This window comes from Miscanthus floridulus, chromosome 16 (genome assembly GCF_019320115.1).
Source record: "Miscanthus floridulus cultivar M001 chromosome 16, ASM1932011v1, whole genome shotgun sequence".
Classification (NCBI taxonomy): domain Eukaryota; kingdom Viridiplantae; phylum Streptophyta; class Magnoliopsida; order Poales; family Poaceae; genus Miscanthus; species Miscanthus floridulus.
This window is the reverse complement of record NC_089595.1, coordinates 104,535,497-104,562,791: the sequence shown is the minus strand read 5'-3', so window position 1 is coordinate 104,562,791 and position 27,295 is coordinate 104,535,497. Positions and strand designations below refer to the sequence as shown.

At 44.6% G+C, this 27,295-nt stretch overlaps 2 protein-coding genes across 5 annotated transcripts; both read right to left on the bottom strand.

The window, feature by feature from the left end:
• Nucleotides 1-7,319: 7,319 nt before the first annotated feature.
• On the bottom strand, nucleotides 7,320-9,030 carry LOC136514060 (uncharacterized). Of its 2 annotated transcripts, none has more exons than XM_066508041.1 (2): nucleotides 8,791-9,030; nucleotides 7,320-8,570 (listed from the first exon to the last, which is right to left on the bottom strand). In XM_066508041.1, exon 2 carries the CDS (start codon nucleotides 8,386-8,388, stop codon nucleotides 7,834-7,836), a length of 555 nt encoding a protein of 184 aa, XP_066364138.1. In that variant the 5' UTR covers nucleotides 8,389-8,570; nucleotides 8,791-9,030; the 3' UTR covers nucleotides 7,320-7,833. The 2 variants fall into 2 exon arrangements, with proteins under 2 accessions (XP_066364138.1, XP_066364139.1); XM_066508042.1 differs by having other exon boundaries at nucleotides 8,924-9,005.
• Nucleotides 9,031-9,641: 611 nt separating this feature from the next.
• Nucleotides 9,642-18,676, bottom strand: LOC136514059 (alpha,alpha-trehalose-phosphate synthase [UDP-forming] 1-like). Of its 3 annotated transcripts, none has more exons than XM_066508038.1 (18): nucleotides 18,328-18,676; nucleotides 17,710-18,218; nucleotides 17,488-17,585; nucleotides 17,010-17,398; nucleotides 16,197-16,311; nucleotides 15,925-16,026; nucleotides 14,638-14,788; nucleotides 13,454-13,542; nucleotides 13,160-13,208; nucleotides 12,927-13,027; nucleotides 12,637-12,824; nucleotides 12,404-12,521; nucleotides 11,823-12,002; nucleotides 11,606-11,728; nucleotides 11,443-11,530; nucleotides 11,236-11,366; nucleotides 11,043-11,141; nucleotides 9,642-10,302 (listed from the first exon to the last, which is right to left on the bottom strand). In XM_066508038.1, the coding sequence occupies exons 2-18, from the start codon at nucleotides 18,185-18,187 to the stop codon at nucleotides 9,886-9,888; spliced, it is 2,916 nt and encodes a 971-aa protein (XP_066364135.1). In that variant the 5' UTR covers nucleotides 18,188-18,218; nucleotides 18,328-18,676; the 3' UTR covers nucleotides 9,642-9,885. The 3 variants fall into 3 exon arrangements, with proteins under 3 accessions (XP_066364135.1, XP_066364136.1, XP_066364134.1); XM_066508039.1 differs by having other exon boundaries at nucleotides 18,355-18,676; XM_066508037.1 differs by having other exon boundaries at nucleotides 17,710-18,676.
• Nucleotides 18,677-27,295: the final 8,619 nt, after the last annotated feature.

Sequence of the window (27,295 nt, the reverse complement as noted above, 5' to 3'; positions counted from 1 at the left end):
CCCACGAGTCGGATGGGGCCGAGGTGCCCCTAGTTGCCGAGGCCACCGAGGGTGAGACAGAGCCCCCCTGGACTTCTGAGGCCAAGGCGATGGAGGTCGGAGCGCCCAGGACCGCTGAGGCCGACGTGGCAGGGACTAGAGCCCCTAAGACCACCGAGGCTGGGGTGGCGGGGACCGGTGCCCCCAAGACCGCTGAGGATAGGGTGGTGGGAGCCGGCCTGAGTGCGGCGAAGCCGGTGGCCCAAGAAGTGGAGGTGGAGGCGGGGCAAGCCTCAATGCCGCCGCCGGTCCAAGGCCCACCGCCGTTGTAGGAGAGCGCCCGAGAAGAGGAGGTCCATTCGATCTCCTCCGACGATACTTCTCGAGCGAAGGAGGTGGTCGATGCTATGGTGGCTGGCACTATGGAGCAGCCGGCCCTGACCTCAGGCGAGGGAAGCTCGGCCCTCATGTGGGTACGACCCGAGCCCCGCGGGTGGGATCACTCGCATGTCCTGTGGCAGAGCCGGGACGACCCTGAGGGGGAGCCTCTGTTCACCCTCGAGGACGCGGCCTAGGGTGGGCACTGGGACACCTTCGAGCAATACCGCTAGCTGGTAGAGCGGTCACTACGGATAGCGCTGTCCCTCGTGGCTGACGATCTGCCCGGGGTCGCCCAGGTTTGCACCTTCCTTTCTCATGTGGTGTCATCTTTTTCCGAGTTTTCTCATAGTGAATGACCCCTATTTTGTCTGTTTAGGAGCTCGAGACCCGGTCCCTTGGGAAGTCATTGTTCCTCCGATGGGAGAGGGATGTCTAGGACCAGCTCTAGCAGCAAAAGGGCCTGCTCGCTGACACCAACGAGGTTTTGTCGGTGCGGAGCACGGAGGTGGAGGACCTCCGCCTCTGCTGTGCCGATATGAAGCCGAGGCAGCGTGGGTCAAGGAGCTAGAGGAGGAGCTGACTCGGGTGGCCAGCGATCGGGACACCTTTTGGTCTCGGGCTGAAGAAGCGACGGCCTCTGCCAAGGCCTTCACTAGGCATCTAGGGGTGGAGTAGGGTCTAAGCAATTTTTTTCGATTGTTGCTTAGGGGACCCCTTCTCGTGGTACCCGACACCATCGTTCCTGGCCAACTTCAGTGAGCTTCCGTCAATGGCGCCGCTCCGACGACCCCCTCCCTCCCAATCACTTTGAGCCGTTTGATTCGAAATCAAGGGCCCAGATTAGAAGATACCGGTTCGGTGGTAATCTTACTAAAGAGCCCCTCTTCTTTTTAATATAGAACTCATCGTCCCTGGTTTCTTTCAAAAGGACCCCTATCTTTTCTTTTAATAGTGGCTGCAGTCCTCGGTCGGTTTAAAAATTAGATTTTATTTATTTTAATTCAAAAATCAAGTTCCATCTATTTACAAGATTGCCACTACCTTCTGTAGGCCATAAAATCTTTGTTTTAACTCTGATTTAGTCCGTTCAACTTGCGTTAGGTTCGTAATTCCATAATCTACATGTTCATACTACTATTAAGTATGTTTTCAACTTTTAAAATTTGAGGTTAGATTTAATCTATTATTTTACTAAAGGAAATCATGTTTAATTCATAACTTCTTTGTTTTAACTCTGATTTGGGTGATTCTCGCGTCTGCGTGCTCGTAGCATCACATAGAATAGTTTTAAAACCTTTTAAACTTCTATTTCTACTATTTGGTGTATTGTTCTAATTAGCTTATATTTGTTTGCTATGCATGTATGTATGGATGCCTGTGTGGTGCTGTTTGATCTCGAGCAGACAGTGAGTTTTGTGTTGGTGATCTGGAGCAACTCTTTGAAGATCAAGACCGGCAACGATACTTTGAATTAAGGCAAGTATAATGTGAGGCTCCTTGTTACCTATTCACTATAATACAATCTCAATTCATATGCATATGTTAATGAACTGCTTGGAGTCTATTTACCTTGATATTGATTATCCTGTCCTTAATTTACCTATGGTTTTTGCATGTGGGTAGTATGCTCAGTTTGCTCCAAATAATATTGACTAAAGAATACAATTAAAGATATATGCAATATGGTATTAAAAGATGTTTTTTAGCAACATGGAACCAAGGGGGCTAGAGCATTGGGCCTTTTCTTATGGTGCTCTAGTTTCTCTTCATAAGGACTCATCTTTAAGTGGCAACCTAGGACTTATAGTACAACCATGAGGACCACATGGCTCTGGTCTTATCCCAGTACCTTGCTCTTTTCTAGTTTGTAGCAATTTACTAAAAGGGCAAGAGGGGCATACCAGGCTGGGTATGGGTCTCATCCCCAAGGTGTGTACTATGTTGTGAGTATTAGTGCCATTTTTTGAGATGACTCCATAACACTTAGGAGATGGAATCCTTAGCGGCTGCTCCTTATTAGAATGACTAGGGAAAAGCTTCATAGTGTACTATCGGTGTTTCGAACAAACACCGGCTAGTAAATTTATAATTATTGCACATTAGGCCCGGATGGTGCACTAAAGGACACGAGGTTTATACTAGTTCAGGCTGAACGTCTCTATGTCCATTCTGCTACTGCTCATGTTATTAGTATAAAAAATGGTTCGTAGTAGGGGGTACAAACGGTCGAGAGAGGGACGAGTCCCAAGTCTTTGATGGAATGATTGAAAAGGTCACCGAGAGCTTGGTCGCTGCTCAGTCGTATGTGAAGTATCGTTTGTGTGTTGAACTTATCCGTCCAGAGTCCCTCCCTTTTATAGACCAAGGGGGGAGCAGGGGTTATAGATCGGAGAAAGAGGAAAATATCAAAGGTATTGAAGGTCCTTCAAGGGAGCTGAGTCTTCGTTTTTTCCTATGCCTGCCCTGCTTAACATGGCAGACCGTGTCAGAGGTGGCGTGTTCGCTGATCTTCATAGGCCATGCCCTGGCCTTTTTTAGCAAGTGGGTGCGTCCCACCCTATGTTGGCGAATGGTGTAGCGTGCCGGAGAGTCGAGCTGTGACCCCTCGGGGAGTAACAGGGGAAGTGACAATACGCCGTCACTGTAGATGAGGTGATTTCTATCATGGACCATAGTGGCTGTCGTATGCCTATGTTAGTATCCATGCCCGAGGACTAAAGGTGGCGCCTAGTACACTGTGGGACAAAAGTCGGTGCCTACAACACTATTCAGGTACTGTTACGTCAGAAAGGGCTTAAAGTGCCCGTCCCATCGTAAACTGATGGTACCTTCCTATAGGCGTGCAGGGCATGGTCCTCGGTACCGCGTTTGACTCGAATGTCCTGTCATACCCTGTGCTTATCATAACGAAGGAGTAGGGTGCGATCGTTGGGCGAGGCAGAGCCCGTCCTTAGACGTCGGGCAAGGTGGAGCCAGCCCTCAGGGGTCAGGCGAGGCGGAGCCTGCCCTCGGGCGTCGGGTGAGGCGGAGCCAGCCCCTAGCCATCGGGCGAGGCGGAGGCCAGCCCTCGGGTGTCGGGCGAGGCAAAGCCCTCCCTCGAACATCGGGCGAGGCGGAGCTAGCCCTTAGCCGTCGGGCGAGACAGAACCAATCTTCCGTCGCTCGGGCAAGAAGAGTAGCAGTGCTCTTGTTTGACTGGAAGCATAGTCCTACCTCATTGGGTACCCCGGTATTAGGTCCCTGACATGTACCCTGCCTGCTCACCTTGGAAGTGTTTTGGGAGTAATTAACCTGGGCATATGGGCAACACGACTCATAGTGAAAGTGTACAACCTCTGTAGAGTGTAAAACTAGTATATCAACCATGCTCATGGACACGAGCGGCCTGGATTCTTACTGAATAGTTGGTTACTCGAATGGTTCGGGATATGATTAAATTGCTGATATATCTAATTATTCATATTCGGGAGCCTAAGCATAACTTAGCAACTTATGATTAATAATAAAATATGACCAACTAAAAGTGCTTACTGCAGTTCAGCCATGTCAAGCCTTTTGAGCCTGTATTCCCTCATGTTATGCTTGCTAAGCAGTAGTAGCTTACGCTTGTTTTATCTCAATACTTTGGCAAAACCCCGGATGGGTACTAGATGGAGGTTATTCAGTGGAGTTTTCCAAGAGGTGTTAGGCCTGTGATCAACCAGTTGACGATTCCTATAGTGTTGGAGGCTACGCTAGAAGAGTAGAGTTAAAGTATATACTATAAAGTAAGACTATGTCATTTGTAACAAATATTTATGTGCTATGTAATAAAGGCATTGTCTTTGATATTATCCCTTTATTTGTAACTATATGTGTGATTTGAATTCATGGGCACACATATGGTGTGTATCTGGTTTTATCCTTAAACCAAGTGCTACATCACATATCCACAATTCTAGTTGCTATGATCACTATATCACACAAAGGCTAAGTTACTACTCTCTAAGTTAGTGAGCTCTCAAAGACTAACTAAAGAGCCTTACTAACCAAACTAACAAGCTCTCAAAACTAGCTACACTAAAGAGCTTGACTAAACAAGTATATGAAAGTAAATGCAAGAGACGTAGTGAGACTTATACCACCATAGCAAGTGACAATAAATCAATCACAATGAATATCCCAGAGATAAGATGACACAAAAATGTTTCCTCCGAGGTTCACTTGCTTGCCGACAAGCTAAGTCCCCATTGTAGTGATTCACCCACTTGAAGGTTCATACACTAATAGCCATCACACGCCTAACCCACAACCGGGTGCCACACAACCAACACAAGATGTGGATCCACAAGCTACACGCAATCCACTAGAGTTGCCTTTGGTGCTTCGCCGGGGAAGGCACAAGAATCCTCACAATCACCGGGAGGTGGCCAAGAACAATCTCCAACTCTTGCCAACTCTCCTCCTCTGCTCCAAGCTGTCTAGGCATCGGCAAACACCAAGAGTAATAAGAAAACCGTAGCAAATCGATTCCCAAGTGCCACTAGATGCAATCACTCAAGCAAATACACTTCTAATCACTCAATCTCACTTTGATTTGCACTATCAAGCAAGGAGATGAGTGGGAGGGTGTTTGCTAAGCTCAAAGGATGCTATCACATGTAAAAATGACCAAGAGAGTAAGCCAAACACGACCAAGATCTATTTATAGAGCCCTCAAATGATAGAGCCATTATACCTCTTTACTGGGCTGTCTGCGTACTGACCGGACGCGTCTGATGTAAGGACCAGACGCATCCGGTCGATGTTAAGCTGCCATGTGTCCCTTTCAAAAGAGTTAGCCCTTGGCGCCCAAAGGCTCTCTCTGCGTGCTTTGACAAATATGATCGGATGTGACGTTGGAAAACTATCGGACGCTCCCTAGGCAATGTCAAGTCGAGTCCTAAGAGCTCCCAGAGCTGCTCTGAACCGACCGGACGCGTCCGGTCCTCCTGACCAGACACACCTAGCGTCAGATCACACACAGCCGCACGCTCCACCTCCTCTGACCAGACGCGACGCTTAGCGTCATGTCACTCGATGCACTTAGAGTCCGGTCAGAGTCAAAAACCACACCAAGAGGTTCTAGGGCAAACCGGATGCATCCAGTCACTGCCGATTGGACGCACTCCAGAGTCTGGTCACCCCTGCCTCAGCTGTTCATGCCTAGACTGAATACCAGACCCGTTCGGTTCCAATATCGGATGCGTCCGGTCATGTCAAGAACACTGCTCGAGCCTAGGTTAAACACCGAACGCGTTTAGTCCCAATATCGGACGCGTCCGGTCATCCTGTGGCCAATGTTTTTAACTCCTTTCTCAACACCCTTGCTTCTATATTGCTAACCACAAAGTGTCTCACCATAGTGCATGTGTGTTAACATTTTCACAAGCATTTTCAAGGGTTAATTGGTTGCACATTAGGTCCTAATGCATATGCATGAATCACTTCACCTAGTGGCACTTGATAACCGCTTTGACCGAGATTCTCTCCTCTTGATAGTACGACTATCTATCCTAAACGTGGTCACACTCTCTAAGTGTCATGACCACCAAAACAAAATGGCTCATAACAATTATCCCTTTACCTTGAGCCTTTTGTTTTTCTCTTTCTTCTTTTTCAAGCTTTGAGCACATATTCATCACCATGACCGTCACCACCATCATGACCTCCATTCATTTGCTCCTTCACTTGGTGTGTACCAATCTTATCTCATAATTACTTAGAGCATATGTTAGTACCTAGGGTTTTATCAATTTACCAAAACCAAATTAGAGCTTTCAGTTGTAAAGCATATTTTTATTTATTTATATAAAATATATCAAAATTATGTTTTAAATGAACTAACTTTCTAGACAAATTTTCTCGTATCACTTATAAGTTATAATAAACATTCAATTTAACATGTAAAGCATTTTATAGTTAAATTTGTTGGAAGGTTGACTTCAGACCAAAAAAGAGACTGTAGCCGTGAGGTCAATATATAAGCATGTCCAAGCTCTACTCGGTTTCGTACTCGACCACGACATGTACGTACACACATGGTTCTTCCCTTCCTTTGGTCTCCGGTTTTTTCTCTCCTTGTTAGCTATGAGTGTAACTTCGACGATATAAATTTTCTCGTGTTTTTTTAACACATGCAAGTTTAGCTTTGTCGGCAGCGCGAGAGAAAATCTTCATACGACTAAAGATTTCCCTCATTCCATAAAAAAGTTACAATTCTCGTGTTTCGAGAAATCAAATAATTTCAAGTTTGATTAAAGTTTTACAAAAAAATATATTAACATTTATGATAAAAAATAAGTATCACTATATTAGTTATGGAATATATTTCGTAATAAATTGATTTAGAGACATAAATGTGAATACTATTTACTCTAAATTTGATCAAACTTAAACTACTTTAATAAGCATGAATACTACAGAGGTAGCCGTACTTACTCTCTCCATCCCTTCTAAGTGTCGTTTAGATTTTTGTGCTAGTCAAACTTTCGACTAAATTTGTTGAAAAAAATATTAGTAATATTTATATCTCTAAATAAATATATTATAAAAATAAATTCAATGATTAATCTAATGATACTTATTATGCATCACAAATAGTAGTAATCCATAGGATATATGTGGCACCTAGCATTTATTATGGATCTTGGATATATATTGATATAATTGAATATAAATAAGCAAAGCTCAATTAAAGTTCAACAGTTGGCATATATGACACCATCATATTGTTCCTCATGGCCTAATGCATTAATACTGCAAGCGGATGCATGCGCCCATTGCACCATGTTCTTGCCAAGTGCATCCCATATATGCTTTCCCAGATCACCAAAAGACGGAACACAAGAAACATCATGCATTTTTTCCCGTATATATATATGTAGGCTCTTCAGTTCTTCTGTAGAGCTTTTAGTTACATTTCGCTGAAGATCGCTATTCACTCAAAACTTCACTAATACCCTAGTCAGTATTTTATTCCAAAATAAAATGCAGAAGGAACTAATAGTACTCGAAAAAAATACAGAAGGAACTAATAGTACTCCGCTCTTAACGAAACACGTGCTCAGACACGTTCTAAAAAAAAAGAACTAATAGGGCAATAACATCTTGGTCGCCAAAAAAAAAAAAGAAGAGGAAATCTTCAGCCTGGTCGCTGATTTGTATCGTCGTTAACTCATAAAAAAAAGTACTGCTGACTGATTTATATAAGAGAAAAATAAAAAAAATACTATTTTAACGGGAAATTTAGGATTGACAAGCCACGGCCAAACAACAGCCTGCTTGCTGCGCTCCGATCCCCATCTCGGCACCTCTCCACACATTTCCTATACACAGCGTCATGGAAAAACAAGAGAAGCTATTACCCGCAAGCAAAATCATCACGGCGGAAAACAAGTACACCCATCGACGCGCTGACCGCGTGCTACCAACGGGCAACGACGATGCACGCCGTCACGGCCGACGGCGACGCGCGGCGGCGGCCGCACCTCTTATGGCCATGGGGATATCGATCGGAGACGACGCCACCAAAGGTCCGCTGCACCCTTCACGTTTACCGCAGAAAACAGCGGCCGCAGCCGACGCGGCGGCCTCCTCTATACGACGGGAACGACGCCGCCGCCACAAAAACTCGTCGTCCTCCGCCTCGTCGGCTTCGGTGTCCGGCCACAGCACGTCCGCCTCCAGGAACTCCTCCGTCGCGTCGAGCTCGAGCCCTGCGGCAGACACGGTGGAAGCGCCAGAGAGGAAGAAGCCGCCGCCGTCGTCAGACCAGTCGGATGACAGGAGGGCGCTCAACGTGGAGCTCGTCGAGCTCGCGCTCCACGAGGCAGCTGGTTCGCTGAACGGTTCACACGAGAAGGCGACGGCGGCGGCGGCGTCGTACTGGTACAGCTCGGGAGCCGCCGCCGGCAGGTCGTCGTAGTCGTAGCTCCTCTCCGGCGACGGCGGTGGCGTGTCCGGCCATGGCCACAGGACGTCGGCTTCTTGGAACTCCTCCTCCTCCATCCGCCTCGGCAGCTGGGGAATCTTGATACGCGAGTAGCCGGAGCATTTTATGTCTGTAAGAGAAGAGAACCCGCGTCGGACGGGGGGCTGCTCTGGGCCTCTAGCTGCCCCACCCTGACGTGACGTACGGGACACTCTTCATGCCATTTCATTTCGGCCCAGTTAATATCCGCGCTTGCAAACTGGCAAATCATGTGACAATCGTCCGTGGTTGTTAATGTGAGTTTTCGACTTAACTATGTGCAGTTTATGCTAATTCAGAAATGTCAGCTAGCGTCACTGAAAAAAAAAATCAGCGATTTTTCGAGGGATTCGTTGAGGTACCACCGGGAATTTGGACCTGGAGAGTTCTTTGTTTGCAAGAATCGTTTTTATAAAAAAAAACTTATAAATAAACAATACCCGATTTCAAGGGATGAGCTCGACTGGAGGAGCTGGGTGAGATTATCAAGTGACGAAAGCGAGCACATAAGAAATGCCAAAAGTGCATTGCTGAAATGGATATGCAATCATGAAGGCCCGTGGCTTGTCTGACCAAGTAATGCAGGAATGCGGTTGGATTTGGAGCGGAGCCCCACGGATCAAGCCACCCAATCCAAGCAGGAGCTCTCCACCCTGTTCGCTTCCCCGTATCAACCATGCTTAGTACTATTTAGTTCCACTTCATTTTACAAAAATTTTCAAAATTTCCCATCACATCGAATCTTTGACGCATGCATGAAGCATTAAATATAAATAAAAAATAAAACTAATTACACAGTTTAGACAAAATTCACGAGACGAATCTTTTAAGCCTAATTAGACTATGATTGGACACTAATTGCCAAATAACAACGAAAGTGCTACAGTACAATTTTCCAAAATTTTCCCCCAGCTAAACAAGACCAGTCATGTTACAGTATTTTCTCTCACAACAAAATATCAGCCGGCTTATAAACCATCGAGCGAACAGAGTGCTCATGATTGAGATGGCACATTGCTTGCATGAGCTGCATTAGTATATTGGTTGCTTTCTCCGATCCTGTGCAAGTTGATTCCGTCAGGGTCTGCAATCCTTGCCCAGCCTCACGTTGCAACAAACCTCCTTTCAACATCACCTTCTCTAAGCATGCATCCAGACAAGATTTCAGTCTCTAATAACTAGTAATAAGTAGGTAAGACAAAAAAAAAAACATGAGATGTGGCCTCATTGCGCAGGAGTATTTCAGAAGAACTGTAGCAAACCAGTTCAAAAGCGCAATCTCAAAAATTCGTAATGAGAAATCAAAAGCCGGCGAACGATTTAATATCATACCAGAAGCAACGAAACTCTCTAAACTCCTTTATCCTTTTCCCATTTGCTCCCCTCTCGCAGTTTTATCACGAGCATAAATTTTGTACAGGATTGTACAGCACGCTGACTAGCTACGGTGTAACTCAGTCGCGCATACGAGGAATGAATTTTTTTTTCTTCCCAAGGTGCTTCTCTGGTAAAGCCTGGAGGAGGCTTCAATCTATTTACTGCCTATCCAAGAACATGTAATCAGCACAGCTGGATTGGAAGCCAGCTGTTGCTGTTGCCAGCTCCTTGAGGAAGGAGACAACCTCCTCCGACGAACTCAGCAGGTAACGGGCGTTGGACCGCTTCCTTCCGACGGCGCAGGAGAAGTAGTTCTCGCCCTTGAGATCAAGGACCGAGGACCCTTCGCGCCAGTCGTGGTTGCTGCTTGCGCTGCTGTGGCTTGATGACGATGACCTCTCGGATGCAGCCTGCTGCGCCTTCTGTGTCCTGGACTGTGGGTTCCTGGAGCTGCTCCTGCCATTCGATGGTGGCCTTCCGTTCGGCCTCCGGTCAAGTGAAGCTGAGCCACCCTCTGGTTTTATTTTGGATTCAGAAGGGTACTCGGGATCAAAAAAGACATAGATGTCCTCATCCTGAAACACGAGGAAGCAGATGTTAGCAAACGGACCAAAGTCGAAAAGAATAGGCACAGAAATCGTAAATCAAGAATCATCAGTATAGTAGTACATGAACAGACTTAAATAAGAATTTCTACAGTATGTACATAAAAAGATGGACATTAAGGAAGCGTTTAACAATCGGATGGAAACATGTGGAATCCATACAGAAAGCTCCTCAATTTTGCAGAACTGCCATCTGCATGCATATCCAAACAGCTAGCAACTTTGCTCGGAAGAATAGACTCTGTCTAGTCATTCAGACTACTATACTCATTTTGTATTGTTGGATTACAAGATTGACGAGGATGCTTCCATTAGTGGCTCAAAATTTTCATTAACATAACAGTATCAAACTTAATGTTTTATATGACCATTGATGGTTCTGACATAACTTATCCCAAAAATGATTTGTAAATATGGGTAACAGGGTATTTTACAATTTTACCATAGTTGAGCCAGTAAACGAGAGGAAAGATACAGTTCCCACCTTCCCTTTGACAGTTTGACCTTGATCCATGCATATTTCAATTTTCACATAAAAAACCATAAATACTGAATTTTCTAATTGAGTCGACATCTGTCTCGTTGGCATTAAAAACAAATGCATTTTGAATGTTCCAAAACCTTTCATTTCTTCATTCGTAAGTTTCTTTATCCTATCTACAGAACTAAAAATAAGATCAAAGCAAGAACGTGAAGCGTTGGAAAATTACCTTCCCAAGGAAATGCCCTATACACAGGACATAGTCAATTGGAGTAACCATGTTTTCGCTGTGAACTATCTCCCCTAAAATACGATCAATTGCAGCACCCTATAGAAAGGAGACAAATGATCTGTAAAACCTCAACTAGGCTAACATGGAGAAAACCATCTACCGTCATGAACCATCATACAGCACCACTGACCTTTGTAACTCCAACAGACCGAACTTCAACTGACCGACTCCCTTGAACAACATCAACTGCTGCATTTGAGATCGGACCTGTCCACAAGTGCTGCAGCATATCTCTTGCTTGTAGCCTTCCAAATTCAACATCTTTGAAATAGAAGGTGGAAATAAAATGTTACTGCAGACCTTCTTTAAAAAGAATGCTTGGAAGATCAACACTTACCAGCATACTTGTAGTTCCACACAAATGATGTTTCACGATGTTCGAAATGGGATCTTGGGGTTCTTTCTGTAAAGTATTCAAAAACATGCTGGAGAAAAAAAATGATATCAGAAGCTTGATATTAATTTGACGCAACAGAACATTATTCATGAAACAGACACACCTTTACGCTGTCAACCCAATCCATGTTCAGATGCTCAGGCATTGTTGTCATCCATTCTCCGTAAGTCGGGCGTAAAAACATCCCATGCTCTGCCGCCAACCACATTTTAAATTCTCCAAAATTCTGTACACATGGAAAGATGTGTTGGTTCTAATGGAAAATATAAAAGTCAATCGATCAAACCTAAAATAACAGACAGGTCTGCTTTGAGTATTACTTCATCAAGAACACTCCTGTCACTGCCACTAAGAACAATAACTGTAGTGCGCTCATCCTCACAGAGGGCTCTCAGAGGACCCTTTAAGTCAGGATGCAACTTGAGTTCCATTTCCTTGATTTGGTCACCGCCCCTTCTCCCAGAGGATTCGACTGGCTCAGTCAATGTTGAATTGAAACCCTACATCCAGTCATGTACAAATAACACGAATTGTTGAACTTGTTACTGTCAAACAACGGCGAATGTGACTCATAAAGTAGTTGGAAGTGCAAGGGTCCTGAAGCCTTATGGAAATTCGAAAGCGAGAATTTTACTGGATTCCTATAGCAATGTAAAAAACACTGGAGACTTGATATGCCACAAATGTGTCATGATGATCTAGTCTACCAGAAAATGTAAGGCAACAACCAGAGTGAAGATAGTAGCTGCATAAGAGCAAAAGATGCGACTGTTCAAAGCGACTCTACAGAGAGTAAAGTTGCTACCAGATACAAGTGAGCCATTTTTTAACTAGAACGCCCAGTCAACATGATGAAAAAAGATCACAACTATCAAGTATACAATAAGAAATATAGTATTACCAATATGAGCAGACGATTTTTAGACCGCAAATATTGCTGAATTGCCGTTTGACTAGGAAGACCAGGAGGAACTTGTCTTGTCCTCAGTAGTGCCTCAGCAACCGTGTCATTTAGCTCACTACATGAAAAAGAAAAGGATAATCATCAGAAAACTTGAGTGGCAAACAAATTTATAACCGAAGGGACTTGGTCCATCGAATGACAAACTGGCCTACTGGAAATGAGAAACTCACAATACAAAAGTTTCAGCCCAATCTTGAGCCGTGTGAGTTGTGACATGAGCATAGTTGTGCCTGTGTCGTTTCTCTCTCTCATCGGATGGCATCATTAAAGCATGTCGTATTGAGTCTGCAACTTCTGTAATATTCCAAGGGTTTACAAGAATGGCGCCAGCTCCAAGTGATTGTGCTGCCCCAGCAAACTGAAATTGCAGTAATAGCAACAATAAATAAATAAAACATCCCCCCCCCCCCCCCCCCCCCCCCGAAAAAAAAAAATACGGCATGCATAATCGGTCAGCTACCTCACTAAGTATCAGAACTCCTTTCTTAGACCCTTGGCATGCAACGTACTCATAGCTCACAAGGTTCATCCCATCTCTCAGTGATGTTACAAGAGCAACATCTGAACAAAAACAGTGAAAATTAACATAGGCATAAAAAAAATCCATTAAAACTCTGGTGTAAATCAGGTATACTGAAGTGGAAGAAAACACATCTGCCCAAATTTCAGTATAAATAGAGTTTTAATGATTACCAGTGACTGCATAAAGAGCACACAAGGCATGGAAATCAAGAGATCGGTCCTGCAAGGAACACATCGTTTCAGATTCTTGTAAAGAAGATGCATTGAAGCTCTTTTTATGCAAGGTGTTAAAACATTGATACTTATTTGTAATACTTAGAACAGCAGATCAGATAATGCCAGTTCTACAAAATTAGAACCTTACAAACGGGTAGTGCCTTCTGAACAGCAGATGTGGTATAATGCTTAAGAAAAGTTAGGTCCTAAGACAGATATGGAGGCAGCAATGGGAAGTGTGAAAACTACCAGATGATGAATAGGGACAGCAGTCAACGTTCCAAATCGACCATTTATGCGCCCAACAATTTCATGCACTTGGCTCGTTAGCTTTTGATCTGCAGATCATAATAACTAGTTATTCAGTGATTAAAAAAACAATCCTGTTGAACTTGAAGAACAGATAAATAGCAGTATGGTACAAAACCAGCAAAAATCAATTGTAAAGCAATATGTTAATCTATTTCTCCCAAAGCTAGGTTCTCATAAGAGCATTAAACCCATTTTGAAAAGAAGTGGTGCTATGGGATACATAGCACACCTAGCAAGGTAGTAATAAGACTTATTCCTTATAAATAATAACCAACCACAAACAAATACGTGGGTTCGTTAAGTTGTAGACAACCTAGAAATTTGACCAAGTATGCATGAAACACAATTATAGAGACATTCATTAACATAAATATAATAATGTTTTTTTTGCACGTACAAAGTGCTTCATCTGGTCACATTTGTTTTGGATATCCACAAAGGTTTCTGTGAAAGCTAATAAAAATGTAATATTGTGGACATGTTTTTTTTTGAGACAAATATATTAGAAATTGCAGATACTCTAGGACCACACTAATTTTTCATCTAATAAAGGGAATAGATCATTATGCATGATGTAACACGATGTTATTTAACCACTAATCTAGTGCAGTAGCCCTATGTAAGTCGCTGAAAACACCCTTGTGAGGACGACACTGCATCCCCAAGAGTCAAAACATTTTAAGCACACGGAATCTTTCAAAACTCTAATGTCTGCACTAATTGAATCCCTAGAGCTTACGATTCAGAATGTGAAAGTTGAGTAAACTCTTTACAAAATAAAGAATGCAGTAGCATTAAAAAAAAATGCAGTAGCATTAAAAAAAATGCAGTAGGATTGTCTGTCTCACTATTCAGAGTAAACATGGATATTGTACAGCTGGAACTTTAAACAAGATGCAATAAATAAATACCCAAATAAAGCCTCCTATGACAATAATATAATTTCACTGCAACTGACTTGGAAAAGGGAATTTTATTTCATATAGAAGATATCAAGCTGTAAATTAAGAACTCATGCAAGTAAGCAAATCATATTTCTGAAACTTCTATGCTGCACACATGCTTGCAGACTTGCTTTAAGTATTAGCAAATGAAGGGGCGAACACAGAAAGCGCTCATACACTCAGGGACGTCAGTTCTTGTTGGCACAGCAATCTGCAGTAGAACAACTTTGTCGTTCCAGTGTGGGTTTTCCTCAAGAAACTTTTCAAAGGCCAAAATCTTTTGTGGAATTCCCTTAATCATGTCAAGTCGATCAACACCAAGCATTACCTATCACATTAGCAAAGAACACAAAACTATATGAAGGAACAACAATATATTATATTCAATGCCAGCAAAAAAGGCAAAATTCAAAGTTGAAAGAGTTACAGAGGTAACAATAACGTACATGAAGGGGGGAAAAGGTAAAAAAAAATAGTGATGGCAAGAGGATTTAGAAAAGTAGTAACTGACAAGTACTTAAAACTACTAAAACATACAAGGTAGAGCTAAGCAGAATAAAAGGAAAATCAGTAGCAGTATCCTGTCACCAAGAGAGGTGGTGATCAGCTAGCATTAGACAAGAAAAAAAAAAGATGAGACTACCAGGGCATTCAGCACCCACAGTACTGTAGAGTGCATGGTATGTTAAACTGATGAGTAAATAATACATGTTTTAGTGAGCATAGCAGAAACACCGCCTGCTTATCAATATAAAATGCAGGGAAATGTAGTACCACACTATCACTCAACTATAACCACAGTCCAGCTATTTATCAGTACAGTTATTTAGATATTACCTCCAGTCACAAAAACTTGTAACATTTGACTTTGCAAGGTCTTTGATGCATACCTTTGGCCACTAATACCTTCCAGAATACATTCTTACAGACCTTCAAATTTATGATATTTTGCAAGTGTTTTTCTGATACATATCTACAAAAATATCCTACATGTCTCCAAGAAAGTTAATGATGTTTGTAGTTTTTAAGTTTTGACCAAATATTGTCATAAGCGACATGTTTTTGAGACCATAGGTAGTATAAAGCTTCAGGCTGATATGGTATTTATTCTTCAGAGGTTTGAATTTTCATTATTGTCACCTAGAAGCAAAACTGCAACAATTCAAATGTTCAGAAATGTTCTCTTATCCTTGTATTCTTGGGCACCATACAGAACAAATCCTTATCCTAATAACAAGGCATAACCAGAGATACCATTTTGCATTTATCAAAGGATTACCGTGAATTCCTCATGCTAGCTGACAATATTAAACACTCGAAAGACCACATTCAAAATTACATAAATAAAAAATTGGATACAGATCTTTCCATGTAAAACCTAAATATATGGATGAACTTGTTTTCATTTACAATAATGGATTTTAAGTTCGTTCTAGAGTAAGTAAAAGACAAGTGTTTTCATACCTTTCGACCAGCAAAACGTTGTGTCAATTCACTGATGTGCCTTTTTACTGCTGGAAGCTCCAATGCTCGCTTGAAACGATCAGAGTCTATCCCAATAGGAAACTGAAGATTTCAGCCAAGTGAATGAAAAGAATCATTCACTCATTTCGCACATACGTTTTGGATAACTCATAAATATCAACATGACAAAGAAATGTGCATAAGGAATTATCAAGGGAATGGAAATAAGGTTACAATACACTTTAAGTAAAAACAACAGTTTTGATTTTTACCGCTGCAACCCTGGTTAGTCTTCCTTGATCTTCCACACCCTCAGGGGTACCCTCAAGTCCAAGTATTCTAGTGCAAGCACTCACAAAATGCCTCGCATAGTCGTAAGTATGAAATCTGAAGAAAAATAATAAGAGCACCATCAAATAACTCAGAAATGAAACTGATAATTTCATACGACACATTGGCCTGTATTTTTTTTATCTTGTCCCTTCTTGAATAAATTTCTTGGAAATTTGCATAAAACTAAAAGTCACTAAATAGGTTTAGGATTTTGAATTTAAACCAAACTTCATACATAGGTCAGATCAGTTCAAACTAAAAAAAAAATACATCACCAAAACTGTGGATCCAATACATTCCTACCATGATAGCAATATGTCACAGAAACAAAAAAAAAAAGCATCACAATCTATAGTACCGCTTTCTCTGTTATACAGTGAATGAACTGGCAAGCAATCCTTTTCATGCTGTCAAATTAGAACCTTAATTTTCACCTGATTTCATATTCTAAAACTTTGTTGGGAGGTTATAAATATACTAGCACTTGGCTGTCTGGCAAGCAATCCTTTTCATGCTGTCAAAATAAAATATTGAACTATACACCGATCAGAGAGTAACTTTATAGTGGACAAGGAAAAGACCAATTACACAGATTTTTTCGGACGTTGAGAGCAACATGCACAAAAAGCAGAATCAAAGTCATAAAGTTACTTTAAGTAAATCAAGAATAAAAAGGATACCCAATTAAATTTCTCAGGTTTGACAATCAAATTCAACAGGACAGCCCACAGGAAATCCATAGGTATGCTTACCCGACTAAATCAGCACACAACACCGAGCGAAGCAGCTCCAAGCGGGACGGCAGTGTTCGGTAAATCTCTGATGATGGGAATGGCGTGTGCAGGAACCACCCGACCTTCATATTGATGTCATGGTCCTTGAGGCACTTGGGCAGGAACATGAGGTGGTAGTCATGGCACCAGATTACATCCCCCTCCTGGTAGTGCTGGTACACGACATCAGCGAACATCTGGTTAGCACGCTTGTACGCGTCGAACTGTGACTCAAAGTTCCTCGTTGTTGCGAGCCTGTCCTCCTGTGGTAGTCCTAAGTAGTGGAACAGCGGCCACAGGATGTTATTGCAGTACCCATTGTAGTACTGGTGCACAATCTCCTCGTCCAGGAACACTGGTATGCATCTCTGCGAAGTTCAAGCAATCCAAGATTATCAGAGTGATAACAAAAAGTCACTGTTCTATTGACCCAGACGACATGGAACTGCAACCAAACCTTCTCGGCAAGAGCTTTGGTGAGGGCTCGCTGGCCAACCTCATCTGGTACGTTGACGCCCGCCCAGCCAATCCATTTCGCGTCGACGTCCTTCACGCCTTCAGCATCAGAAAAAAAAATTCATATGAACTAAGATACTAGCTGTCAGCGCAGAATTCCGTTGCATGCGTCTCCAGGTCAAGGGCACATCGCATTTGGGAGGAGATTAAATCTCAGAATTACCAAGCAGGGCGCTCACGAGGCCGCCGGCGCTGATCTCAAGAGACCATTGGTCCTCGCCGCGGCGGTTGGCGGAAACAGGCAAGCGGTTGGCCACGACGAGGAGGCGCTGCTTCATGCCACGGAGGCCGAGGCGGCGGAAACCGCTGCGGGAGCCGGCGAGCGGCGGTCGCGCGGCGTGCCCAGCGGCCGCGCCGCCGGCATCCTCCATGTTGGCAGGTGACGCACGGCCAGGCGACTGGACCCCATCCACCGCGAAGGCCCCCGCGGAAGCCGACGCCGCGTCGGTATCCATCGCGTCCGACGCGAAGATGTCGTAGCGGCAGCCGTGCTCCCGGACCATTCGGTCGACGCGGATCGGGGAGCCCGCGCCGCCGCTGCTGTCGCCGACAAAGGGCGATGAGGTTGGCATCGCCGCCGCCCCCGCGTCGCCCCTCGTGCAGTTGATGCTGCGCTGTACTCCCGCGGCGTCAGAGCTCATGCGCCGCCGCGACTCCGCGCCGTGACCCGGCCTGCAGCATTTATAGGCGGACGCGCTTGGTGAGCGACGACGACGGCGAGGCGGCAACAGGCGGACCCAAGCAGGCCCATCACGCCACGCAGGGAGGCGGGGTTTCGGACCAAGCGGAAGATGAAACGACGATTCACCCGATCCCGAGTCGCCGCCTCTCCGATCGATCGCCCCGGCCCGTCTGGGAGCCCGAGCCCTTCCTTCGCTTGAGCCTGGCAACAGCTGTGGCGGCGGCTCGTTCGTAATGGGAGCAGTGATTCGAATCACGAGACGGCCGAGAGGTGGCGAGGGGTTCGGAAGGGGAGGAACACCGGCAGAGCTACGGCATGCAAACCCAACATGCAAAACGGGCCGCCACGCCTCGAACTCGGAGGCTTGTTTGCGAGCACGCGAGTGATATGCGGGTGGGATGGAGGGATTGGGGGCTTGGGGCTTTTATCGGAGGGTGGGAGAGAGGGAGTCGCAGAGTTTTTGCGGTACAGCTGGCTTGTTGGCTTGAGTTATGGCCATGGCCCCTTTGGTTCGGCTTAAACATTTTCTAGACAGCTATTAGGGCAGTCCTAATGGTGCATTGATGATGGTTTTTATCCTCATTAAATAACTTGCCACGTAGGTAAAATGCTGACATGGCAATGTAATTAATGAAGAAAGAGAGCAAAAATCATAGAAATTGTTTCTTCATGAAGAAACCATGTCTACTCTTGACCCAATGCACCAAGAAACCATGAAATCGCCATTGGGGAGAAACCACCAGTTTCTAGGGAGCTCGTGTCGCACTCCCATTGGAGAAAAAGATAGAGTTGAGAGAGAGAAAGAAAAAATAGTTATTACTCATAGAAACTATGGGTTGGAAAGCATTACTTTTTTTGGTGCGATATCCTATATTATAGAAACTACTAGTTTTTTTATTGGGACTGCCCTTAACACTGCTCCTAAAGGTTGATTAATTATTGAAGAAGCTGCTTATACCAAAAGTTAGATGTCTTGCAGCGTAGATTTTCTACACCTTCGTTTAGGGTACTCTCTTGCGGAACCCACGCGTACGGATTTTAATTTTAAAAAGGGAAAATCTCGGCAACCTAGATTTTTTTAACATTTATAAACTATTTTTAAAACTGACATTGTTTATTTTTTTTTTCAAAACTAACATTTTTGGACGCGCCTGTTTGCATGCCGCGATAAATTCACGCTGCCACGCCATGCATGCAGCGCGGCATGGGGCGGTCAACGGCCACGGCGACCGCTGACATGGCGGGGCCAACGCGCCGTGCATCATGGCGCGACACCCATCATGGTGCGGCGAGGCTTTACTTACCCGTTGTGGCGCTAGCTCCCTCCCTCTGTCTGTCTGCCCGACTCGAGGTGAGGCCGCTCGCGGCGCCCGTGCCATTGGCCCTGTTCGGCTTGGTGTATCTTGGCTGGAACTGGCTGAAAACACTGTTCTGGCTGAATTGTTGTGAGAGAAAAACACTGTTCTGGCTGAAAAAACAGGCCGAACAAGCCGATTTCTAGGTAAGCCGAACGGGGCCATTGCCTCCCGGCTCCCCCACGGCCGGCTGCCGACTTTACCTCCCTTGCCGGCCCCGTCCCTACCTTCCCCGAAACTCTTCGACCTTGTCAAGGTAATGAAGCTCCTCCTCGGCCTCCACGGTGGATCGAAGGATTTTAATGAGTAGTTAGAGTATGAAGGAAAATATGAGTTCGTTAGAAAATTGGATTGAAGGATTATGATTATGATTGTCAATGTTAAAGTTAATTGGTTAGTTAGAATTATGATTACCATGTATTCTAAGGTCAATTTTTATATGAATTTTACTTGTTTGAGTTAGCATCCTAACTTTTATATATGAATAAATATATGGATACACTGTTGATGTACCAAATTTTATTTTTTAGTGATCAAACTATAGTTTTTATATAGTTTGCGTGTTTACATCTAAGATAGAGTTTGCACCAAAGTATAGGTTATATTTTATTTGTTGTAATGAAAATGGTTCTCATTGACATTAATTTGTGATGTTTTGATTTTTGTTTGTTAAATTACAACCGTTTTGTTAGATGGAAGACATGTATCGGGAAGAGTTTTGGCGAAAACGGGGTCGTCCTAGAGAATTATACCCCGACACATCTAGCAAAGATGTCCCCGTCCCTCTTGACCTACCTGTCCCTAACTGTGACTGTGGTTTCTCGACCGACGTGTTTCAATCGAGACATCCAGACACAGCGACGCGTTGCTTCTACACATGCAGTTGTTTTAATGTAAGTAATTATTTTCACTGTTTTTTTTTTCTTCATTTGTGTAAGTAGGCTACTAATATTTTGTTGGAATCTTGTTGTGTAGGCCCATAAGAGGTGCTTTTTCAGTGGATCGACGGTGCAGACAAGTTTGACCCAATGTACCTCCTTTTCGACGATTGATGGAGAGGGAGACACCCATGTGATCACTTCGAGCGGTGGGTTCCACCCCCCTAACCCCCCGCCAATGATGGCTAAGGAGAAGCACCTAGCCGTAGTTAGATGACTTGAGGAACCTCCTCTGTGTAATTGTGTAGAGCGAGCTATGATAAACCTTGAGAATACGTTGGAGTTTGTGTGTCCCAAAAAGCACGAAGTAAGTGGAAAGTGTATTTGTTTAAATGTTTATCTCTATATGTGTGCGTGTACTAATGTATTCTCTTGTAGTGTTATGAATTTACGAAGTGTTGTTTCAATGAGTGGCTCTACGGTCCTAAGAATCAGTGGCCGGAGCCACCAAAGGTAAAGGAAAAGAAGAAAGAAAGGTTAATTTACAAAGCACCTCCAGTCAAGTGCGAATATGATGTTAAATCCAACTACGGTCTAGTCCCTTCGGAGCTTGGAATAGGCCATTATTGCGGCCATATGGTTGACTATGATGAGGTTGGTTATTTTTATGAAAAACATAAAATCGTATTTTGTTTCTTTTGCTAAGACATATATGATATAATTTTTCGTTTGAACAGAGCACTTGGAAATGCAGGTGGGAATGTTATGATGGTCAAGCTAAGTTCTTGGATGAAGTAAAGGGGAGGCAAGTAATTGCATAGAAGAGAGGATATGAACCTGACTACGTCAACCTATTCATTAAACATAAAAAAAGATACGTGAGTTTGCTAGACAACGCGGTATTCGTAACTCGATCAATGTTAGGCTTGACAAATGGGGGGTGGAGAGACGTAAGGCGTTAGAGGAGGAGAGGGCAAGGGAGGAGATAAAGTATAGATGCAGGTCTTGAATGACCATGTTGTTGCATTGTGTGCCGGTGAGTGCTTGAAAGCCTTTTTTATTTTCGTTGCCTGATTTTAAATGTAATATAATCGCATTGCTAACTGGTTGGATTTTATACATGAAGGGATTGGATGCAGCGAGGACCATGCCGCAGAGGTGGACCGTGCAAGGTATGAGAAAAAGAAGTTAGATGAGCATAGAACTCAAGCTGGTCGCACCGTCCAATATTCGATTGTGTTGGTCGATGATGGGGATGAGGATGAAGACGACACTACCAGGTTGAGCGATCTCATCGCTCTAGTGGAGGCAGGCTTGCAGGCTGAGGAGGCTAAAGAAGACACTTGCTGACTTAGCGAGCTTATTGCTCAAGTAGATGCGGGCTTGCAGGCGGAGGAGGACGCGTTCTTCTCTCAGGCCGTAGAGGCCGCAGATGAAGTGGAGGCCGCTTACTACAGGAGACAGATAGATCAGGATAATGCAGGTGAGCCTAGCCACATGAGCCAAGCAGAGGAGGACGCATTCTTGACTTAGGCCACAGAGGCCACAGGTGAAGCGGAGGCGTCTTACTATAGGCGATAGATAGATCAGGGCAATGCAGGTGAGCCTAGCCACAGCAACAAGGTAGTGGTAGAGGATGGGTACTTAGATGACGAGTTGCTTACTCAGTATGTTTTAGACTGAGGATTGGTACAGGTGTGCTAGTTCAATGCTTTAGATTTGGTATTTGTATTGTAGTAGAACTTTCTCGGTGATGTATTGTGTTTTATTTGAACTATTTATGTATTGTACCCATGTAACAAATATTATTTAATTTTTGTAACGGACATTGTGTTATCTCATAAAACTTTCACCACAAAAAATGGTATTACAATATTGCAATTTGCATGTATTTGTTACATTCTCGGTATATAATGATTTTGCTTTTGTCATTGTCACACATTCGGGTATTACTTTTGGGTCTTAGTTTGGTGCCCATCTTGTCCAAACATTATCTAGAAGACTGTACCAATCACTAATGACCTTGTGTCATGTCTATGCTCTATTTTTTTTAAAATATATAAATAAAAAGTTGTTCTCACCATTGCGATCTTTCGAAACCCCCTAAATTATATGCATCAAAATCTTGCTGCTGCTAATGCGCTCAGCATGGGTTTGCCATGCCACCATCCACGGCGTGGCTAGGCTGACGCGCCAGCTGCCATGACACGACAAGGCTGATGCGCCAGCTGCCATGGCGCGTCAAGGCTGACACGCCCCAGCCATGGCGCGGTGGTCAAAGCGGTAGCAAATGAAACAAGGCACTTCTGTTATGTTCTCATATGAGCCAAGTTATTTCATCATGTTGGTTTAACAAATAGGTCAGCAGGAGGGTTAATTGCATGAGACAATCAATACACAAGTTCAGCAATACTAACTTGTACACGTCCCAAGTTCATCGCAAGTTCGACAATACCTCTGTTCGACATAAGTTCAGCAAGTCATAACTATGACACAAGTTCATCAAGACATAAGTTCGACATTACTCGACATACTACATGTTCCATCAGTATATGGGTGTCCGAGTACAAGTGCATCATGTCATCCTAAAGAACTCCTACGACCCAGGTTTATATGGGTACCACGGACGTCGTTGCCTCTTCAGACGTGAAGGTAGCACGTTAGTGGTGAACCCAACATCGGTATGGCCTCACTGGTGGTACACCCGGCGGTATTGCTAAGTGTAACTAGGACCCTACAATTACAATATATGCATCGTTACTTACAATGTTTAAGTAATTGTGATGTATATGGCGAAGGGTTGTTTCAAGTACCTGCTCGTCGAACTGTGTAGGAAATGGTGCATCACCAAGCTGAGATGTCTTCCTCATCCTCCTCATCCTCATCCTCATCCTCCTCCTCCTCCTCGCCCTTGTCCTCCTCATCCTCCTCGTCCTCGTCCTCCTCATCCTCGTCCTTCTCAATGTCATGCTCCGTAGGACCCTTGCCTACATTGCCAGGAGTACGAACATAAGAGGTCCCAGCATCCATCATGTCGGAGGAACCTACTCGTGTAGGTATAGTGCTCGAGCATGAGGGACTAGACAAGTCCGGGTCATAGGGTATCTCCCATGAAGTATCCACGCAGCTGAGCTTCTATGCCAGCTTCTTGTAGCTCCTCCTCACTTTCTACAAAAAAAGAAAACACGGTTGAATGAGTCATGGGAACTATTTAACCACTGTCATGGCTTTGAGAATAAAATGTACATCGATGAAGACATGTAGAATGTCGTGCGGCTCCTCTCTGGTCTCATGAAGTCGCACGACTGCTTCGTTGGACAGACTTGTCAACTGTGTTGCCTGCATATACAATCGAGGTAAGTTCGTATCACTACAATTCATAGGAACGTCGATGTGCAGTTGTATTGAAATTCAAATTTCTTACCACGTCGCGGGGCTCTCTGAAGCTGTGTCTCCATCCTTGTCGCCTCGTCATATGCATCAGTGGTGTCATTCTCATCTTCATCCTCATCAATTGGCTTGTTAGTGTAAGGGGCCTGCATATGTGTGTGGGTACTCCTATGCAACCATTGGAGGTAGCGGTCGAAGTTGCGTCAGTCGTGCGGTGGTTTCTCGGCGATCAAGACCCTTTGCATATTCTCCCAGTCATGGATGTACCCCGCGTGCCTCACGGCCCAATTCTTCTCCTTGTACCTGTTCCTTGGATTGTACCTACAGGTTTAACATAAGTTAGTGGTTGTATGTATGCACATGACTGCTAAATTATTATGTTATAGTCGTCGCACCCATGCAACTTTTTGTTGGTTATGTACAACAGCGGTGGGCATGACTGCAATCTTTCGAACAGCCTATACACCCTTATAGGGTAGTGCATCTCGACCACATGAAAGAAAATTAGTGGCCTATTAAAAAGCCACTCATTCGACTCTTCCTCAGTGCGAGGACTCAGGTACCCCTCTAGCTCTGTGGCAGAACCGCCTAAAATAACACACCTTTAGAGGCGCTCGTCTTCCACCAGACACTAAACACCCCAAAAGCAAGTTATATCAGACGGTTCCATCGAGCACACCCCAAGGGAGAACTCGAACAATCCATGTTTTTTCTTCAGGATCCAATAATGAGAATGAGTTTACAATACTTAGTCCATTTCAGACAACAAGAGTTCTCAGAAATACATTATTACAACACCAAGTTCAGAGTGCGAAATTTAAATAGCAGAATTAAAATAAACATCTATCGATAAGATACAAGGATCCATGTATGCCCACCAGAAGAATCCTCCACACAACAGCTACTCCTCAAGCTGCACCTACAACAGGGGTAAATAAACCCTGAGTACATAATGTACTCGCAAGACTTACCTGACTAGTGGGAATAATTTCTCGACTCCAAAGGATATGATAAGCTTTATGGTTTGTTGAGTTTCCTTTTTGCAAAAGCATTACTAGCAGTGAATCCTTACGTATGTATTTTATTAGCAGTCATGATTAGTTCATTAGCTAACCATTCTATGTAAGCACCTGTCCTAGTTTCAAGCAAGAGTTAAGCAATCAGATCTATTTCACCATCTTTTATCTTCTAGTTCTTACTACGGTGCTTGATCGTAGACAAGTCATATTATATTACATGGCGATTCACGAACCAATGTAGCCCAGCTGGGTACCTCAAAACACATGTCCTGCTTGTACCCCAGGCACAAGCAGGACCAACCCACTACTCTCCTATCAAGGGGTCCAGGTCCCTGTCCAAACTTGGACTCCAAGCCCCCACACCTGAGTCCCGGACTCAGTGTGGTGCTTAGACCTCCACCATCCCCGCTTCCAATTAGTCAGTCCAGAAAGAGCTGGAACCCATGATAAGAGAGCAACAAGTCTTCCCGCTCCCATAAGCAAGTATGTGCTCAGGATAATAAGTCTTTGACCTGACTAGAATCCAATGCAACGGCCGATCCTTAACCAACATAGATAGGGAAAATAGTGTAACCAAGCTATGCCCCATTGGCCGTGGGACACAACCTCTTACACCCACCAATACCCATACCATATCTCTACACGGTCTCTATTTCTTTTCACCATTTTATCATGAGGGTGATAATAATAATCACCTATTGTGAGTAACGGCAGGTTACTCATGCTACCAATAGCCTAAGCATAGCAGCTACTCGACCTATGCTAGTAGGACTCATAGGTAGGTTATCTATGCATGTAGTTTCAATATAAATCCTACAACGTAAATGCACATCACACACACACACACACACACACATATATATATCTAGTGATCATTCAAAATAAGGGTTATGCACCGGGGCTTGCCTTGGGCAGACGCAACATCATTCAAAATAAGGGTTATGCAGCATGATGCGGCCCACGGCGGGGACATCCCACGCGTGCTGGCACATTATCAAAAATGCCCTCGCGTTATCAGAAAATAGCGTGAACACTACATGTACTATTTCTATAGTCAGCGACTTTGCAACAGAACCCTCGGATCTTCTCCTCTTTACAATAGAAAGGCCCTCGACCATCCCCGTGCGCGCCGGCGCAGCGAGCGGTGGCACTAGCACTTATGTTGGCCACACAGGACCCATGTTGACCTATCTACGAGGCCGACGCTCACCTAGGGTTCGATGCGAGACGATGGGCGGCGATTGCACGAGCCGGGACGCCATAGAAGGACCTCACCACGACGGTGGTCACCCTACAGCAATGGCGATGATGTTCTAGTGAGCCGCAGCAACAACAAGGTGGTAGGGGTAGCGGGTGAGCAACAATAACTCACTAGTGACCTTACCGAGAAGCTGGCTCTGCCAAAGACGACCCGAGCAAGGTTGGCCACATGCGCGTTGTGAGGTGAACGACGGACCACAAAGGCATGGCCGGATCAATGGCGAGGAGGCGACACTAGAGCTGTGACTAGCGTGCACACGATAAAGAGGGAGCCAAGGCAAGCTCGTGGTGTAGAGGAATTGGCGTGGGTGAAGTGGTGGAGGCAGGCCACGACACGGACGATGAGGGTCCTTAACGGCATGACATGAGTCAAGGCGGGGTGGGGTCGGCTAGAGAGGGGGCCTGAAGGTGGAGACATGAGCATGAGGAATTGATGAGAGGTGCTCGCTCTCTGGCTTCACTGTGACACGATGCGATAGCAGATGAAAACAAAGGGAGAAAGAGGGAAAGAGAGAGACGGCGCAATAGGTGGGCTCGGCTCGTCTACGCCTTGGCGGGATGCGAGCGGCGGGACTAGGAGACCCATGTGCTGGCGCTAACTGACAGTCATGCGCGCCCGATCGGCATGGCCCGTGTGGCTGCAGTGCCATAAATGGCATGGCAACGGTGGCTCACCCACATGCGCATGGCAGAGGCGACATGCATAGGACCGACAATAGCGTAGAGATGCAGTGGACCAGGATGGACACGACAACAATGCGACGACAGCGACAGCGTTGCGACACTTGTAGTTTGAACATGATGGCGGCGCAGCACGACCGTGGTAGCACCCAAGATGGTAGTACGAGGCAGAGCAGCAAGGCGTAGGGCCAGCAGCTTGCTGTGGCTAGCCTCGGCCAAGCCCAGGCGGCGCGACAGTAGCGGCAACTATGCGGCACGGTGGTAGGACGGCCAGGCGTAGGTGAGTGGCTGGCGTGGCAGCAGCGGCAGCAATGCGGCATGATGGTAGGACTTAGAGGGTATATTAGGCTACTAAAATAAGCCATAATACTACCCTACTCAACCCTATTTCTCTACAAAAATTACTAAACATAGCAGTGTCTAACTGTAGGCAGACTTGAAAATCTTTAAGCTGAATTTGATTTCTATTTGTGATTTCTAAGCT

Excerpts from the sequence above, each read along its gene's own strand:
- LOC136514059 (XM_066508037.1), bottom strand. The coding sequence starts at position 18,187 with ATGAGCTCTGACGCCGCGGGAGTACAGCGCAGCATCAACTGCACGAGG. Across the intron at positions 16,027-16,196 it reads GACTAACCAGGGTTGCAGCG|TTTCCTATTGGGATAGACTC; the intron begins GTAAAAATCAAA and ends TGAAATCTTCAG. Across the intron at positions 13,209-13,453 it reads CTGTCCCTATTCATCATCTG|GACCGATCTCTTGATTTCCA; the intron begins GTAGTTTTCACA and ends TGTTCCTTGCAG.
- LOC136514060 (XM_066508041.1), bottom strand. The coding sequence starts at position 8,388 with ATGGAGGAGGAGGAGTTCCAAGAAGCCGACGTCCTGTGGCCATGGCCG.